The sequence below is a fragment of the Mya arenaria genome, chromosome 15 (assembly GCF_026914265.1).
Source record: "Mya arenaria isolate MELC-2E11 chromosome 15, ASM2691426v1".
In the NCBI taxonomy this organism is placed as follows: domain Eukaryota; kingdom Metazoa; phylum Mollusca; class Bivalvia; order Myida; family Myidae; genus Mya; species Mya arenaria.
In genome coordinates, this window is record NC_069136.1 from 6,714,973 (window position 1) to 6,733,337 (window position 18,365).

An 18,365-nucleotide genomic window follows, 5' to 3' on the forward strand; every position below is an offset into this window, starting at 1 on the left:
ACATTGGACATTGGACATTCAAAATCGAATGTTGTGCTAGCACGACATTGGACATTGGACATTCAAAATCGAATGTTGTGCTGGCACGGCATTGGACATTCAAAATCGAATGTTGTGCTGGCACGACATTGGACATTGGACATTCAAAAGTGAAAGTCGTGCTAGCACGACATTGGACATTGGATATTCAAAATCGAATGTTGTGCTGGCACGACATTGGACATTGGACATTCAAAAGTAAAGGCGTGCTAGCACGACATTGGACATTGGACATTCAAAATCGAATGTTGTGCTGGCACGACATTGGACATTGGACATTCAAAAGTGAAAGTCGTGCTAGCACGACATTGGACATTCAAAATCGAATGTTGTGCTGGCACGACATTGGACATTGGACATTCAAAATCGAATGTTGTGCTGGCACGACATTGGACATTGGACATTCAAAGGTGAAAGTCGTGCTAGCACGACATTGGACATTGGACATTCAAAATCGAAAGTCGTGCTAGCACGACATTGGACATTGGACATTCAAAAGTGAAAGTCGTGCTAGCACGACATTGGACATTGGACATTCAAAAGTGAAAGTCGTGCTAGCACGACATTGGACATTGGACATTCAAAATCGATTGTCGTGCCGGCACGACATTGGACATTGGACATTCATAACCGAATGTCGTGCCGGCACGACATTGGACATTGGACATTCAAAAGTGAAAGTCGTGCTGGCACGACATTGGACATTGGACATTCAAAATCGAATGTTGTGCTGGCACGACATTGGACATTACATTCAAAATCGAATGTTGTGCTGGCACGACATTGGACATTGGACATTCAAAATCGAATGTCGTGCGGGCACGACATTGGACATTGGACATTCAAAATCGAATGTCGTGCTAGCACGACATTGGACATTGAACATTCAAAATCGAATGTTGTGCTGGCACGACATTGGACATTCAAAATCGAATGTTGTGCTAGCACGACATTGGACATTGGACATTCAAAATCGAATGTTGTGCTGGCACGACATTGGACATTGGACATTCAAAATCGAATGTCGTGCTAGCACGACATTGGACATTGGACATTCAAAATCGAATGTCGTGCTGGCACGACATTGGACATTGGACATTCAAAAGTGAAAGTCGTGCTAGCACGACATTGGACATTGGACATTCAAAAGTGAAAGTCGTGCTAGCACGACATTGGACATTCAAAAGTGAAAGTCTTGCTAGCACGACATTGGACATTCAAAATCGAATGTCGTGCTGGCACGACATTGGACATTGGACATTCAAAATCGAATGTCGTGCTGGCACGACATTGGACATTGGACATTCAAAATCGAATGTCGTGCTGGCACGACATTGGACATTTGACATTCAAACACGACATTGGACATTGGACATTCAAAAGTGAAAGTCGTGCCAGCACAACATTCGGTTATGAATGTCCAATGTCCAATGTCGTGCCGGCACGACAATCGTTTTTGAATGTCCAATGTCCAATGTCGGGCCAGCACAACATTCGATTTTGAATGTCCAATGTTCAATGTCGTGCCAGCACGACTTTCACTTTTGAATGCCCAATGTCCAATGTCGTGCCAGCACAACATTCGATTTTGAATGTCCAATGTCCAATGTCGTGCTAGCACGACTTTCACTTTTGAATGTCCAATGTCCAATGTCGTGCCAGCACAACATTCGATTTTGAATGTCCAATGTCCAATGTCGTGCCAGCACAACATTCGATTTTGAATGTCCAATGTCCAATGTCGTGCCAGCACAACATTCGATTTTGAATGTCCAATGTCCAATGTCGTGCTAGCACGACTTTCACTTTTGAATGTCCAATGTCCAATGTCGTGCCAGCACAACATTCGATTTTGAATGTCCAATGTCCAATGTCGTGCCAGCACAACATTCGATTTTGAATGTCCAATGTCCAATGTCGTGCCAGCACAACATTCGATTTTGAATGTCCAATGTCGTGCTAGCACGACTTTCACTTTTGAATGTCCAATGTCCAATGTCGTGCCAGCACAACATTCGATTTTGAATGTCCAATGTCCAATGTCGTGCCAGCACAACATTCGATTTTGAATGTCCAATGTCGTGCTAGCAACACATTCGATTTTTAATGTCCAATGTCGTGCCAGCACAACATTCGATTTTGAATGTCCAATGTCGTGCTAGCACGACTTTCACTTTTGAACGTCCAATGTCCAATGTCGTACCAGCACAACATTCGGTTATGAATGTCCAATGTCCAATGTCGTGCGGGCACGACAATCGTTTTTGAATGTCCAATGTCCAATGTCGTGCCAGCACAACATTCGATTTTGAATGTCCAATGTCCAATGTCGTGCCAGCACGACTTTTACTTTTGAATGTCCAATGTCCAATGTCCTACCAGCACAACATTCGATTTTGAATGTCCAATGTCCAATGTCGTGCTAGCACGACTTTAACTTTTGAATGTCCAATGTCCAATGCCGTGCCAGCACAACATTCGATTTTGAATGTCCAATGTCCAATGTCGTGCCAGCACAACATTCGATTTTGAATGTCCAATGTCCAATGTCGTGCTAGCACGACTTTCACTTTTGAATGTCCAATGTCCAATGTCGTGCCAGCACAACATTCGATTTTGAATGTCCAATGTCCAATGTCGTGCCAGCACAACATTCGATTTTGAATGTCCAATGTCCAATGTCGTATGTTTAGCTAACTTCACACAGCTTCTGCAGAAAGAATGCTTTAGTTTGGACATTACGATAGACTGGTCAGTGAGTTCAGATTGGAAGGCACGACGTCATTGCGTATAAACATAGTTCTATTATTTACCGAAATCAATGCATTACGATCTTATTATGATAATGAAGATTTTGCAAAGATGCTTCTGACGTTTCAACGCTTATTCCGATTGTATTACGTTCTTACAACGCTTTTATCCTGAATTATTTTAGCCACGCTCCTGCTAAGCTTGTTTTGAACATGTTCACCATCTTCGCGATTCTAAAACGACCTTACCACGTTCATGACGACCCTCACTTTATCGCATTGTGAACGGGGTTAACGTGTCAGTAGTTAAAGATAGCATTAGCGAAGAGCCCATTTGGAACGCCTCAGCCATTTTCATTCGAAAACAACCTCGATTGTATATGGACGGTTTACAATATAAGAATTCTTGACACTTGATTACGCTGCAAGAAGATCGCGTGATGATTTCAATTTTGCAGGTAATATTAATGACATTTAATTGGGAATCTTAATAATTTATACAAGTAAATTGATAGTGTCAATAATGCACCAGTCAATTGTACCCCCCATCCCCCTTCCTAGGTCCGAGGAATAGCGTGGACTTTGACTTTCGGGCCAGCCGATCCCGGGTAAAATCCTCGCCCTGCGGAGACAAACTGCTGGTAACATTTCCACCAAATGCCCCCACACCTTCGGGACTCTAGGTAAGGCCAATTCCCCGCTATTTTTGGCGCGAAGACAAAACCACCGCATTCGCCTGGCACTGCGGTGCCACATGGAAGATAAAAACACGGCCCATTTTTCCGGCTATCCCCGGTATACCTGGGGGGTGGGGGATTACAATTGACTGGTGCATAAAACACTTCAATGTCAATCAATATAAATTTAGTAAATCAAATTTCATCTTCACACACTTATTTACCACTAGTGTGTATAGTCTTTACGAACTACTTCTTCTGATGTACTAACATACTTCCGAGAATGGTATTGATTTGCCACCGCACCACTTTAAATACCAATCATCTTCCTGGAGGGGCGTTACAGCGGGGTCCCGTAAGACTCCGCTATACACTGATGCACGTTAAAGATGAGTGTAGTTGTTTGTTTATTTGAGTTTATCAAGGTATGTCTGCGCCCATTGGCTTGACCCCGCCGTGACGCCATCACGACTTAAATTGTGTTTAAATGCCATAAGGGACATGAGATTGAAGTGACATCAATTCTCAGTCAAATCCAGACATTGGAAGACTTGAAGAAACAGAGTGAGATACAAGAGATCCGGGTGCGATACCCTAGTTCTTTGCGAAGAGAGCTCTTGGTTCTTTAACGTGCTCGGTGTAAAGCACCGACACACGGGATACAACTTTCCTGGGTTAAACCAGTACTGAGTATGCCACTTATCCAAGCACTACCCTTTAAATGCCAAGCGCCAGGCAAGGGAGCTACTTGTACCAATTTTTAACGTATTTCGATATGACGCGGCCCGTGATCGAACCAACGACCTCCCTCTCCTTAGGCGGACGCCTTAACCACTTGGCCAAGGAGACGATGAACAGGGTAGCTCTTGCCTGGGTAGGAATTCACCCTTTATTTTCAGCCAATGAAATTACAGATAGGCAGTTATTAAGTTTTAGGCATAATCATTAAGAATATCAACTTTCTAGGGAATTCAAAAGTCCGCCTATTGGCACTCATCCTACAGAATATTGCCTTCACAGTGTGTCAGCCAATGAGGTTGTATTTGAAGTCAGTTAAATGACTGGAGTAATATCTTATTGATCAAGAAGGGATCGTTCGCTACACTCACTCCACCCATTCTTTATAACAAAGAACTCACTTCATGTCATCTTGTTTTTACTTTAATAATGTCTTTAAACGATGTTAAAAAAACTGAATTTGACTAAAAATAATCTTATGGGAGCACTTGCCGAGTGGGCCTTGTCGGAGTGCAAGTATAATTTAACATGCACATCCAACCCGTTATATCATACTGACTCTGCTATTTACCAAAAGCGTTATAACATTTCTGTATATTATATCTGAACAATAATAAAGTCCATTGAAATGCGCTAACTTAGAAATGTACAATTAAATTCTGAAACTAAGTATGAATAACATGAAGAAGTGATGCATTATTGTCAACATGCTTAAATAAATACCATTAGTTTAGAATTTTTTTTAGTGTTTGGCTATACAGTATCCGTTGCAAATAGGATGAAAAATAAAAATAAAAATTAAATAAATCTTAATTTTAGCTTTCAAAACGTGCAGCGTCCTTCAGAAATGTTTATTTATCTACATGTAAGAGCAAAATAATATCACAAATGACAAATTAAAAAACGGTATACGTTAACAATATCAAATTACGGTAAAATATTGTTTATGCAGCATGGTAAACATAAAAGAAGTTTTTTGACTTTGAGTATTCAAACATACTTACAAGTAATTTGTCCAAAGCAGGTCTGCCAGTATCCAGGCCACTACGCCCATAATCAAGCAGAGTAGAAGAGATAACCTTGTCACTCGCATGAAACACGGTACAACCACCGTGGGTCAAGGCATAGACATGTTGATTTCCGCCCTGCACCGTCACATTGTATTGATGTGAGACCCTTTCCAGACGCTGTGTATTTGTTTGGAAGTTTGTGACGTCGTCTTGACGTTGACAGACGTATCATAACAGTTGGCGCCATAACTGAGTTTCATTTAAGCGGGCTTGATGTCATTATCGGGGTATAAACGCAATTGGGCTGGTCAAAGTGTGTGGAGTCTGAATTTTCCCCGATAATGACATCAAACCTGCAATTCATTTCTTATATTTACACCAATTATTATTATTATTATTATTATTTATTTGTAATTACAAACATTGCTGATATGTTTCTTTGAAATGCTTTAGAAATTAGATATATATATTTGTACATATGTATGCATATCTCCTTTTAGGAGGAAATAAAGATTTTGATTGATTGATTGATTGACAGTCAAGCGGGAAAATATCAACCACTTTTTTTTAAAACACAACACAAACAATAACAAGATCAAAAGTTTTCGTGTATATTGTTATGCGATGAATTGCGATCAGAGCATATCCGAAGATGATGCGTTCAACGATTGATAAACGCAATTGCCGAAAGGCAGTTCATTGAAGGAATGGAAGTTGAGGAGAAAATATTTGCTGTTTATCGACAGAAAAGGGCAAAATTTGCATTTGCTGTTTTTTGATGAACAAATGATGTATTTTGGCACAACTGCTGTTTGCCGGCAGTAGTAGTATGTGGTAGTAGTAGTAGTAGTAGTAGTGGTAGTAGTAGTAGTAGTAGTAGTAGTAGTAGTAGTAGTAGTAGTAGTAGTAGTAGTAGTAGTAGTATTAGTAGTAGTAGTAGTAGTAGTAGTAGTAGTAGTAGTAGTAGTAGTAGTAGTAGTAGTAGCAGTGGTATGGTAGTGGTAGGTAGTAGTAGTAGTAGGAGGAGGAGGAGGAGGAGCAGCAGCAGCAGTAGCATTATTTTTATTAATAATAGTAGTGGTTGATGTAGTTAACCCTTAGTAGAAGTTGATAGTTTAAGGTATGCACTTTTAATCTCAGATATAAATCTATGTATATGTGCCATAAAAACAACTAAGTATGTGAAGAACTCTTTCCGCTTTGAGGCCAGTCAGGTGTGGAAAAGACTTCCAAAGTAAATAAGGCGGCTCTTAAAACTACCTTAACTTTAGAAGGCTGATCCGCACCTGGACATGTTCTGTTTGTAAATGCTTAATGTGCAAATAAACTTTCCAAATTATAAAGGGAATGAGAGATTGAGGATTATGAGGTGTTTGATTGAATATTTTTACCCTGTCGCTTAAGTTCCTACTAGTAATACTTCAAAAGTATTTTTCGAGCAAGCTAAGGTATTTTTTATAATATATATCATGTTTTTACCAACTACTCATTACTTTACCAAACTGTTATTCCCATGCACATAATGCTTACAGTTTGCTGTTTAAAATGTAAACTATTATTATTCTTCATTTATACTCTTGAAAGATCTAATTTAAAACATTTTACTAGCGGAAATGTGCGCGTGTGGACTAGCCGTACAGACGCGAAAACTAGATGTTGGTATCATTGTATAAAGTGCTATAATCCATATTACTGCTATTGACCATACTAAAATGACCTTAATTGAAAACGGCCTTTGCAAATACGTTTTCCAATGTGTAACCTATTTAAAACTTTATTCTTTTAAATCTAGGTCGCCAATTCATTTATATGTTGAGTTTTGTTATATAAGTGTGTTATTAATGTCAGAAAATAGCTCAATGGGCTAATGTTTCTTATTAATATATAGCCGACCTTCAACAAAGAGTGTTGTATCTTATATTGAACTATCATAAGCCAGCGCAGCCAAACCGGAACGCTTTCACAAAAGAATACCACCACATACCCTGTGATTTTGCTTCTATCGACCAAAATGTACCTTGCTTTAGCGAAAGGGTTAAAGATATTTAAAGGCAGATATCACATTCGTAGGGTCAAATGTTAGCAATGACTCCATTTAAAACCATTTCACTATTATACTTAGAGGTAGGATAAACCTAGTATTCATGATGTGTTATTGAATGTAAGACTAAACGTGTCTCCCTGGCCTCTTCATCCCCCCGCCCACCCCGCTATGAATATAAAAGTACATGTACATACGGTTCAAGTTAGTACATTAACTAGTACATTCGTAGTGAATGTACATGAACAGATGAACAGTACGTAAAAGGCGGCTGTGTTTTTAAGTTTTCTATCTCGTTCTTCAAAACAGCAAATAATGATGTATATGAATAACTTATGATTATCGCCAAAATTGTTTTGAGCAACGTTTTACTTAATATCCAAGGATAGTTTTATCATTGTTTTCAGGGTGTGCGTCAATTGACCCTGTGTCGTAATGTTTTTGCATAGTTTTAATTTGTTTGTCAAGTAATTGTTTTGTACTTGCCTTTTGTGATAAGATTATTTTGATAAAGACTTACGCTACTCAATATTTTGGAAATAATTTTTGACATTTGATTTAATTATTATCGTGCATTTGTTAGTGTTTATTTGGAGGTCTATACAAAGAACAAACGTTTTATTGTCATTAAGATCTCGAAACAAGTTTTCAACAAGTCTAGTTTTTTACCTATTGATTTCTTTTACAAGTGTGGTTTTAGCTGATATATGTTGTGATTGAAATAGTTTTTGATTAAAATTCAATTCAAATTTTTTAGATTGTGTGTTCGTTGTTTTTTTGTTTGCTTTTAAAAAAACACACTCGTTTAGTGGTCTACATTATAGTATGTAAACTACCCACTGACCTTTAAAGCTACTGTTTCACCTGATAAAAATAAAAATTAATAAATGAACGCGAATTAACCTATGGTAAAAACGGTTAAAAGTATTCTTTTTTCAAGATGCACCCTTACTCCAAAATAAGCAGTAACACAATAATTACAATCGTTCAAATTTAGCGAAAAAATGTATTAACATCAATATAAAGGTTCACTTGAAGGTAACCGAATTGTATTCGAAATAATGATGCAGAAACACGCCATTTCTACCTTATGAGACAGTCGTTGATCTCTGTAATTATTTTAGGGGCCACCAATCATTTAATATTTTTGTGTTTCAGCTATTAAACACACGGTTACAATCTTGTTATTAATATTGTTCATTTATGCATTATTTAGTAAGTAGTTAAAGGTTTATCACATAAATTTATGTTTGTTATATTGATTATAAATACGAGTGTTACTTTAAGGCTTAATCATCATAAGTATTGATTGTACCTTTAACTTCCCATGTACAGGCTATATATTGGCACACATCGAGCTTTCTTTAACAGGGTGGTGCTCTCTTTACTGTGGTTGGACTATAGTTTTTAACATTAAGGATTAAAAGGTTGGTTTATTTGTTGCCTTTTTGCTATTTTTGAAAGGTGTTAGTTTGCTTTATTCAAAGAGCATCTTATAAGTGAAGTGATTAACTGGTATGAAGTTTGGAAATTATTGACTGTGTTTATTCTAAATTCCATCTCTTGTTCATTCAGATGTATTCTTGTGAATTAAACATTCATAGCATATCTATACAGATTTTCATATTTGTGTTGTACAACATGTGTTGGTTTGCTCTAAATTTAGCTAAAAATGACATATTGCTAGTTGCTACTAAGTTTTACTAATCCAGCTTTTGAATTTTGAAAACGGCCCAGGGCACCGTTTCTATAAGGCTTAAGATAGTAAGTTACCAGTCAAAACATTGTTTCGGTAGTAAAGTCCATACGTTTCAAAAACTATATTTGTAAGAACGTGTATCGTACAGATTCTGGCCGTGACTATACGGGTGTCCTCAAGCACTCTTGAACAGAGGAAGGATTACGACTAAGATATGTTATTCAAACAGGGAGGCGAGGGAACCTTACTTAATCTTAAGACTTTACTAAATGTATTTCAATTTCCATCTACCTCCTAGTTAATGTATATACTCATAGTTTTGGATGAACATTTTGAAATAGCTCGACTATAGGGTGTGGCATGTCCTCCACAATGCTTTCAAAACGTGGGAAAAATTGTTGCATAACCAAGATACATGTACACACAATTCGTCACTTGGCAAACATATTTATGAAGACAATTGAGTTCCTATATATGCAAGTATATGATATAAAGGTTTAACTTCACTCAGCAAACAGGTATACGTCAATGAACTTTTTTTTTTTACTAAACCGGTTTAAATAGTTGTAGAGATAATTTAAATGATGTCATTGGCAAATAATGGGCTTAAGTTGAATGTTGTGACACATGTTTGTTTGCGTAACGTTACGAACTCACGGTAGGTCAACAGTGCTTAATGTTTACAAAAGTGAATTTGATAGTGAAATTCGTACACAATCGAGATTACCACTTTGTGCACTTTTACATAGTAAATGAATGGCATACATCCCTTAACCTCTTTACAAATAGAGCCAAAGTCTAGTGTCAAGATCTGTGACAAATCAATAAAATAGTTGTTAGGCGAATATAAATTAATTGCTTGGTTTTCATCACAGCCCCTTCTTTTTCCGCCGCCCCTTAAAATGTTATCGACTCAAATAAAAACAATAATGTTCAACTAGGAGCTGTATTTATATATATATATATATATATTCACCCCCGCACCACTTGAAAAAATGAATGAAAATCTAGCAATTAATTTATATTGTCCTTTTATTGGCCTTTTTAATAATTTGATAATTTCGTGTGAATTGTGAATAAAATGCTTGTAAGGGTGATTCACTATTATCCCACGTGCAAATAAGAGTGTTCACAGATGTTAAACATACAACATAAAAAAAAACTTTGCGGAAAAGCTTCAGTAACGCTTTGGAAAATTGCATGAGTTTATGGCCTATAAATTACAAAATTATGTTTGAATGAGTACCCGCCAGTCGCTGTTTGGTGTTTGTCAGTAAAAATGGTAGAATAAATCCATTTTAGGCCAATATAGATTAATTGCTAGATTTTTATTTAAAAATTTAAGGGGGCGGGATGACATTTTATTTTTTATTTTTCTTAGGTGACTGTTTCACTGTTGAATGTGTGTAAATGCTCTTTCGTATCGCATACTGGATACATGCCTGTATTAAATAAGACCCACGGACACGATCGTAACACATCGACGTCGTAACTTCGTAAAAAAACGCCGTTTTCGGACGGAACCGGACGGAAACGCAAATGCAGAACCTAGTTCAACATTTTTTATTCAAAAGTAAATTCAAATTAAGGCGCGATGGAAGAAGATGGGGAGGGCGGGGATGAGCATCTAGCAATTAACTTATAGTCGCCTTAACGAGGTTTGAATAGAAAACATGTTTGAACAAGCAACTTCAACGGCTGACCTTAAATGCCTTATAACAAAATCGTAATAAGGACAAAGAGGAGACACACGTATACAAGTATATATTGTTATTGTTAAAGTAAATCGATATAGGTCAGGTATTGAATATAAATGCTACAAATGTTAAATCCAACTAGTAGAAATAATATTTTTTTCCACATTGTTTCAACAATGTTGGTACAACAGATGCTATTGATATCCAATATCTAAGGTTTTCTTCATACATGTACACTATACCAGGTCGTTAGCGGGTATGTCGGTCGATTCATAGGCTATACGATATAAAAGACCTCTCAATGTAAAGGTGAAAGGCCGAAAACTGACCATTATACCAAACGAATAATAGTCAGAGTATACAGTGCCTAGGCTGTTTATTTCGCAGACATGATGGGCACTCTACTTCCATTTGTTTATGTATATAAGAGCCAAATTATTTTGATTTATTTTAGAGATTCACATGATTAGTATTATGTGAATAGTATTTTTTCAATGGGTGTGACAGTGCTCAATATGTTGACAATAGCGCAATGAAATTCTTGATAGGGACCTCGTTATTCACTTCATTTAAGAAGTATGTCAGCGAAAAAAACAGCCTGGGTACTGCGTGCCTCGGACTGTTCTTTCTCTGACGTAACGGACAGTTTTCGGCCTTTCACCCATACATAAGTGATTAACGCAAACCTAAGCGGGGTAAAAAGACCATATACTTTGAAAGGTATTGTAAAACAGTTGTACTGAAATACGATCAACACATTTGCACTCAGTTCCCTATCAGACGTAATTAAATTACATACATACATATGTACGAATTATCATTCTTAAGATGTCATGTTTTAAAAAACCCACTTTAGATAGTAAATAAGTGTTCTTTCTGTTTCTTTTTCCAGATAGTTTGCGAAATGTTTTAAATATACAGAGTGCAGACCACACACCACCCATTGCAATATCATCGAATACAAGACTACCCCGCCCGTTCGTCCGTCCGGACGTCCGACCGTAAAGACAAGATGGCAAGTTTTCTATCGGCCTTCAACGAGCTGTATTCAAACGCGAATAGTGATGACAATGAAACATAGTAGGTTTTATAACACTGTTATCAGAATAAATGAAACATAGTAGGTTTTATAACACTGTTATCAGAATAAATGAAACATATTAGGTTTTATAACACTGTTATCAGAATAAATTAAACATTTATTTTTTTATTTTTCATAATGCCCAAGCCCCTCAGCTATTTCTGTCTTAAGGTGCATCCGATTTATATGTGAATATACTGATGAAATCATGTATTTGAATATGATGATTGTATACTTTCTGAAAGTTTAAAAATAGCGCGTTAGCTGTCATACTTGGTTAAACATTTCTTATTTTTGATAATTTGTTTTAAAAGGACACTCTTTCCGACCGTATAAAAGCCAACATTTCTGACGAGACACATCAGGGACTTAAGATTGTTTATTAAAATTATTACATATGAGAACAGTGCATCTTTAAAGCTGCAGTTTTACAGTTTTGACTTTTATTTTATTGTTTGAATAAGCTGATTTTGGCATCGGGACCTTCAATTGAGTCATATATGATAACTCACAACAGAACAGATCTCAATTGTTATTAGCAAAACACTCTTTTTTTCAAGCGTTAGGAAGCTTTTAAACAAAAATCATCAATTTGCAGTTTTTATTATGAAAACCTGGAATCGGATATTTTTTAGCAGTAGGATATCACTTGTTAACAGACATTGTCGAAAGAATGGTTTTCAAGACAAAAGAAAGATGTTAAAAAGTGCATCTTTAAAAATAATTTTCAGAGACAAACCAATGGCTAGCCTGCAGCAAATTGTGTATAATTTGGATAAGTTGTCCACAGGTTATCTTTAATCCAGTTTGCACAACTAAATGATATGATTTGCTAAGTAACAAATACTGGATAAATATTGACCAATCAATAATCATTTAAGTCAACCCTGACACAATCAAACGTTTTACCAATTTTATACAATCGAATGCAGTTGTCAAATGGTCAATGATTGATTCCATAATAACTGCTCACCAATCAAGTTGTTTTAATGAGTCAACAAGCGAAGGATATCATGTGGAAAACTTATCACAGCTTCATACAATTGGCTACACATTATTATATCTTTCATAAAATGGTCATCTTACAATCTCTTTCATCTTGTTTTTCAGTGTAGAATGCGTGACCCGACTCCCCGACGACACATTTCATTATTGGCTTCTCTTGCCATCGGTAAGATTACTTAAAGGGGTGTCTAAGGTCTGCACGCGCAAATTGGCTGCATTAAAGCTTGGCACATTTGCAACCCCGTGTAAAGAATAATTTTAAATCAGAATTGAGAGTTGGATTTTCCCCTTTTTCTTGAAGAAAACAAGGAAAGGAAATAATTTAGCAACAAATAAGTGGCTATGTGACAAGGATTAATGGAATCTTATGAAGAAAGATTTGTCAACCCCTTGAAAATGGGTGCCGACCGGAGTCTGTGCGCGTCACGAGCATCTTGTTTCAGTTTCAATGAATCGCCCCATTCATTCTTCCTCCATTTGAAACTACATGTTCTTCAGTCCGAAATATGATTTATTTGCCATGTACACTACTGATCCTGCTCTGTTCGTTGTCTGTGGAAACTTTTCATTCTTTCTAATGATAAATGATGGCTTGTAGTAAATCAAGGACAATAATAATAGTCTGTTTTCCCCTTGCAGTCGCTGCTGACGCTGCTTCTGTCCTTCTCCTTCCGGCGACGGAACATGTGCCTCTCGTGTCTGGGTGGCCGCCCCGGCGCCGTTTTGTAAGTACAATGCTGATTTCCTATTTTCCTCAATATATCATACATTGTAGCCAATAGATGGCCAGATTGTTCTTTGCTTATCTTATCTTTTCCCACGAAGTATGAGCTGAAAATAATGTATTTATTATGTGTTTTATATCACCAGTGTTATTAAGTAGTGTTGCAGAGAATACTCGGCTCCTTCTGTAACTGACATCTAGGTTTGCTATAGGTATTTTATGATGGCATACTAGTTACATAACTAGTTAACAACTTAAATAACTAGTTAGTTATGTGGTTAACTAGTTACGTAACTAGTTATTTTTTTCACTAAAATAAAGATCATAACGGGAAATAAATGCATGTTAGTGCCTACAACTGCCATTCTTGTTTTATTTTACCAGCTTAATGTTAAGTGGTTAACTAGTTACGTAACTAGTTGTCTATTGAAGCCTCGTTGTTATTTTGTATTTCTTTTTCACCTCCTCATGCTGTCATGTTATATGAACTGAGTTTTTTTTAAAAATAAAACTTGAAACTTTAGTACGCAATCATAGGGCTATCATTAATTGAAAAAATATGATCGCTTGAATGGCTGAATGACATTCAGCGCCATGTCATTAAATTCATTGGTGTTCAAATACTGCACATAATTATATACTTTTAAGAAATCATCCTCCGTTTCTATATAAATTTGTATAAACTGAAGGCGGATCATGAATAAATTATTCCAACTCCCGATGTTTTTAAAAGAATCTTCACACCTATACTTAATTCAAGTCAACCTGGGGTGGTATTCAATATGCAATTTAAGTTATTCTTATGGTCATACATCATTGACTTCAATCACTCTATTGGTCAGTTATTAATAATTAGTAGTCCGATTAGCTACATTATCCTAAGATCAAGAAGAATATATTTGAAAAGGGTGTAACACGACCTTCATATACCGACACACATTTCAAAAGAAACTCTTGATATCTACCAGCAATCTCATATATGTATCTTATACGGCTGTCAATAGTGTGTACTTTGTTTTAACCCCCCTATTGCAGCCCCATGGATCTCCTGGGAAAATCAAACCGGACATCATACGCGGCCGCATGGGGCGCTATTTCATTTCTTGTAGCCCAAATGGTGTTCGGAAGTACCAATATCGTCAATCTAGAGGGACCTAACTACGTCACCAGTGAGTTTCAAATTGACCTGCACAGTGACCTCCCCTGACATGCAAACATTGCCACCAAAGCGAGAAAAACATGGTGTAATCTATTTAAAAAATGCGTTTTGTTTTTCTCTCTTTTTTTGGATTGTTTCACAACAATCAGTCAAGTTGCATGGAGGTTAAAAAACTAGAAATCTTTCAAAATCAAAAGATAATTTACAATCTTTATCAGTGATTTCTGTATTTTATGGAAAGTAATCCTGCCTGGAGTTTGTCAAATGGTCTGTATTACTCTCTGCAGGCTCAAATAAAAACAGAAATATTCGAATATTTTGATTTGCGTATACCAGTACGAAACCTGATTTCTGTCATTTTTGCATTCGAAATTGTTCTGATTGATCAAGACGAATACTATTCGAACATTTTGCGTTTTTATTGAGCATTTAAAGCAATATTAATTGGGATTGATACTGCCTGAAACAATTAATTATATCCATTGACTTGTCGGCAACATTAGTATTTGCTTTATACAGGGATCGCCTAAAAATAATTTGTTTGAATGACCAAAGCACAGCAGCAGTAGCTATTTGTTCAGCCTTTAAGGTCAAATCTTTGGCAAGCATAATACCATATAATCATTTCCTTGTGTTTATTTCAACAACACCCTCCACTCTGACCACAAACCCTACTTTTAGTCTGGAACAAGATTCTGTCGGTGATTGTGTTAGCCGTGGGTTATTTTCCCATGTTTGCTGCGCTGGCCCTTGAGTCTGTCGTCGGCTACATGGTGGCAACGCTTTATACCTGGGCGCTGTTTGGGATCGATATCTACAAAATCTTCGAGTGTGACCTTATACTGGTGGGTAGATCGGTTTACTAGTTTATATGATTTAGTGCTCTTGAATCACGCCAAAATCTCATCATAGTAGCGTCCATGTGAATGTGTTCAGGGGTGGCATTCAACATTTAACGTATGTCAATTTTATGGTCATACATCATTGAGTTCATTCGCTCTGTTGGACTGCTATTTATGACAAGTAATCCGATTAGCTACATCGTTCATAGATCCAAATAAGACCCATATTGAATATCAACACTGATTACTAGTTTATACGATTTAGCGCTCTTAAATTACGCACAAATATCATTATAAAACGATATAAAAACAATGATTTATAATGGATGAAATGACGTCCATGGACATGATTTTTGCCGGATTCATGGGAGTATCGAATTTAACCTCATGCACACGTATATAATCAAATCTTGTTATCCGGTTAATTGGTCAGTGAAACTTTTAAAAGTAGTGTTCAACAGCTCCATAATATTTCAATTCTGCCTTAATTATGGTCTCCACAGACTCTCGTGTAACCACAGTAACCCATAACATGTGAATCAGATATCAGCGTACCATTATGTATGGTGCATGCAGAAGGATGCCATATTTATACTATTATTTACGTTTATACAATACAACATTATTTACAGTCGGCCCGGATGCTCGTAATAGCCCGTGACCTGCCCAACCTGCTCTGTCTGGGTTACCTGTGTGTAAGTCTCCCCGTGCGCATCGTGCAGGCGCTCCGCCGGCGCTCTATTGGGTTTTACTCGTCAGCGGAAATGGTTTCCATTCTCAATATGGACAAAGATGTTGAGAACACAGCGGAAGCAGAACACGTCCGCGCACTGCTCCGTCCGCCAAAACCGGAAAGGTAACATAAGAGTTAAACATAACCATATTGAAACTGGATTATATCTTATTCATAGCGTGAAAAAGGTAAAGTCTCGAAGTATTTGGGTCGGTTCCTGCGATATCAATTTAACGGGATTCGATTCATGCAATTCAATACCCTTACGCTAAAAAAACGGTTAAGATATATAAAATATTACACAGCACCTTACCTTTCAGTTATAATAGCCAGTGGTTATAAATGATTTACATGTATCGTTTGTATTGACACTGATATGCTCTACTGCGGAAACTCTTTAATGTCACTGGCGTAGCTACATATATGCCTTGTCACTGGCGTAGCTACATATAGGCCTTGTCACTGGCGTAGCTACATATATGCCTTGTCACTGGCGTAGCTACATATAGGCCTTGTAGGCTTAAAAAATGATGAAATTTAAATAACCAAAAAATGCAATAAAAACTAATAGCTCCCCAAATTCTTTGAACAAAGTTTATTCTATTTCAACCCTGGACAATTTGGTGTTTATTCACACTACTTGCAGAGTGTTTTACTTGGTTCATTTTAATCATTGCAAGTATAATTTCGTGTATGTAATGTGCATAAAAAGTCCCAAACCTCACATAGAATCATTGGGCCTACAAGTTCTTTAGGCCCGAGCTACGCCCCTGAATGTGCTTGTGACCACAAAAACCGATATGTGCGTTTGGTGGAACACTTTAATGTGCTTGTGGCCAAACATCGATATGTGCGTACTGCGGAAACCCTAAATGTGCTTTTTGCCAAACACCGATATGTGCGTACTGCGGAAACACTTAAATGTGCTTGTGGCCAAACACCGATGCGTGCGTACTGCGGAAACACTTTCATGTGCTGCGTGCGTACTGCGGAAACACTTGAATGTGCTTTTTGTCAAACACCGATATGTGCGTACTGCGGAAACACTTGAATGTGCTTTTTACCAAACACCGATATGTGCGTACTGCGGAAACACTTGAATGTGCTTTTTGTCAAATATCGATTTGTGCGTACTGCGGAAACACTTTAATGTGCTTTTTGCCAAACACCGATTTGTGCGTACTGCGGAAACTCTTCAACGTGCTTTTTGCCAAACACCGATATGTGCGTACTGTGGAAACACTTTCATGTGCTTTTTGCCAAACACCGATATGTGCGTACTGCGGAAACACTTTAATGTGCTTTTTGCCAAACACCGATATGCGCGTACTGCGGAAACACTTTAATGTGCTTTTTGCCAAACACCGATATGCGCGTACTGCGGAAACACTTTAATGTGCTTTTTGCCAAACACCGATATGCGCGTACTGCGGAAATACTTTCATGTGCTTTTTGCCAAACACCGATATGCGCGTACTACGGAAATACTTCAATGTGCTTTTTGCCAAACACCGATATGTGCGTACTACGGAAACAATTTCATGTGCTTGTTGCCAAACACCGATATGTGCGTACTACGGAAACACTTTCATGTGCTTGTTGCCAAACACCGATATGTGCGTACTACGGAAACACTTTCATGTGCTTGTTGCCAAACACCGATATGTGCGTACTACGGAAACACTTTCATGTGCTTGTTGCCAAACACCGATATGTGCGTACTACGGAAACACTTTCATGTGCTTGTTGCCAAACACCGATATGTGCGTACTACGGAAACACTTTCATGTGCTTTTTGCCAAACACCGATATGTGCGTACTACGGAAACACTTTCATGTGCTTGTTGCCAAACACCGATATGTGCGTACTACGGAAACACTTTCATGTGCTTATTGCCAAACACCGATATGTGCGTACTACGGAAACACTTTCATGTGCTTTTTGCCAAACACCGATATGTGCGTACTACGGAAACACTTTCATGTGCTTGTTGCCAAACACCGATATGTGCGTACTACGGAAACACTTTCATGTGCTTGTTGCCAAACACCGATATGTGCGTACTACGGAAACACTTTCATGTGCTTGTTGCCAAACACCGATATGTGCGTACTACTGAAACACTTTCATGTGCTTGTTGCCAAACACCGATATGTGCGTACTACGGAA

General features: G+C 37.6%; 1 protein-coding gene across 3 annotated transcripts in view; it reads left to right on the top strand.

The window, feature by feature from the left end:
* The window catches only part of LOC128220077 (receptor for retinol uptake stra6-like), a 58,462-nt gene that overhangs the window by 27,080 nt on the left and 13,017 nt on the right, over nt 1-18,365 (top strand). For 2 of the 3 annotated variants that reach the window (XM_052928332.1, XM_052928331.1), the window contains exons 2-7: nt 11,544-11,731; nt 12,843-12,903; nt 13,377-13,462; nt 14,497-14,630; nt 15,302-15,465; nt 16,095-16,318. In XM_052928332.1, coding sequence (XP_052784292.1) covers nt 11,664-11,731; nt 12,843-12,903; nt 13,377-13,462; nt 14,497-14,630; nt 15,302-15,465; nt 16,095-16,318 — 737 coding nt within the window. In that variant the 5' untranslated portion in view covers nt 11,544-11,663. Of the gene's footprint in view, nt 1-8,590; nt 8,683-11,543; nt 11,732-12,842; nt 12,904-13,376; nt 13,463-14,496; nt 14,631-15,301; nt 15,466-16,094; nt 16,319-18,365 lie in introns of those variants that run through there. The other variant, XM_052928333.1, reaches the window with a different exon arrangement.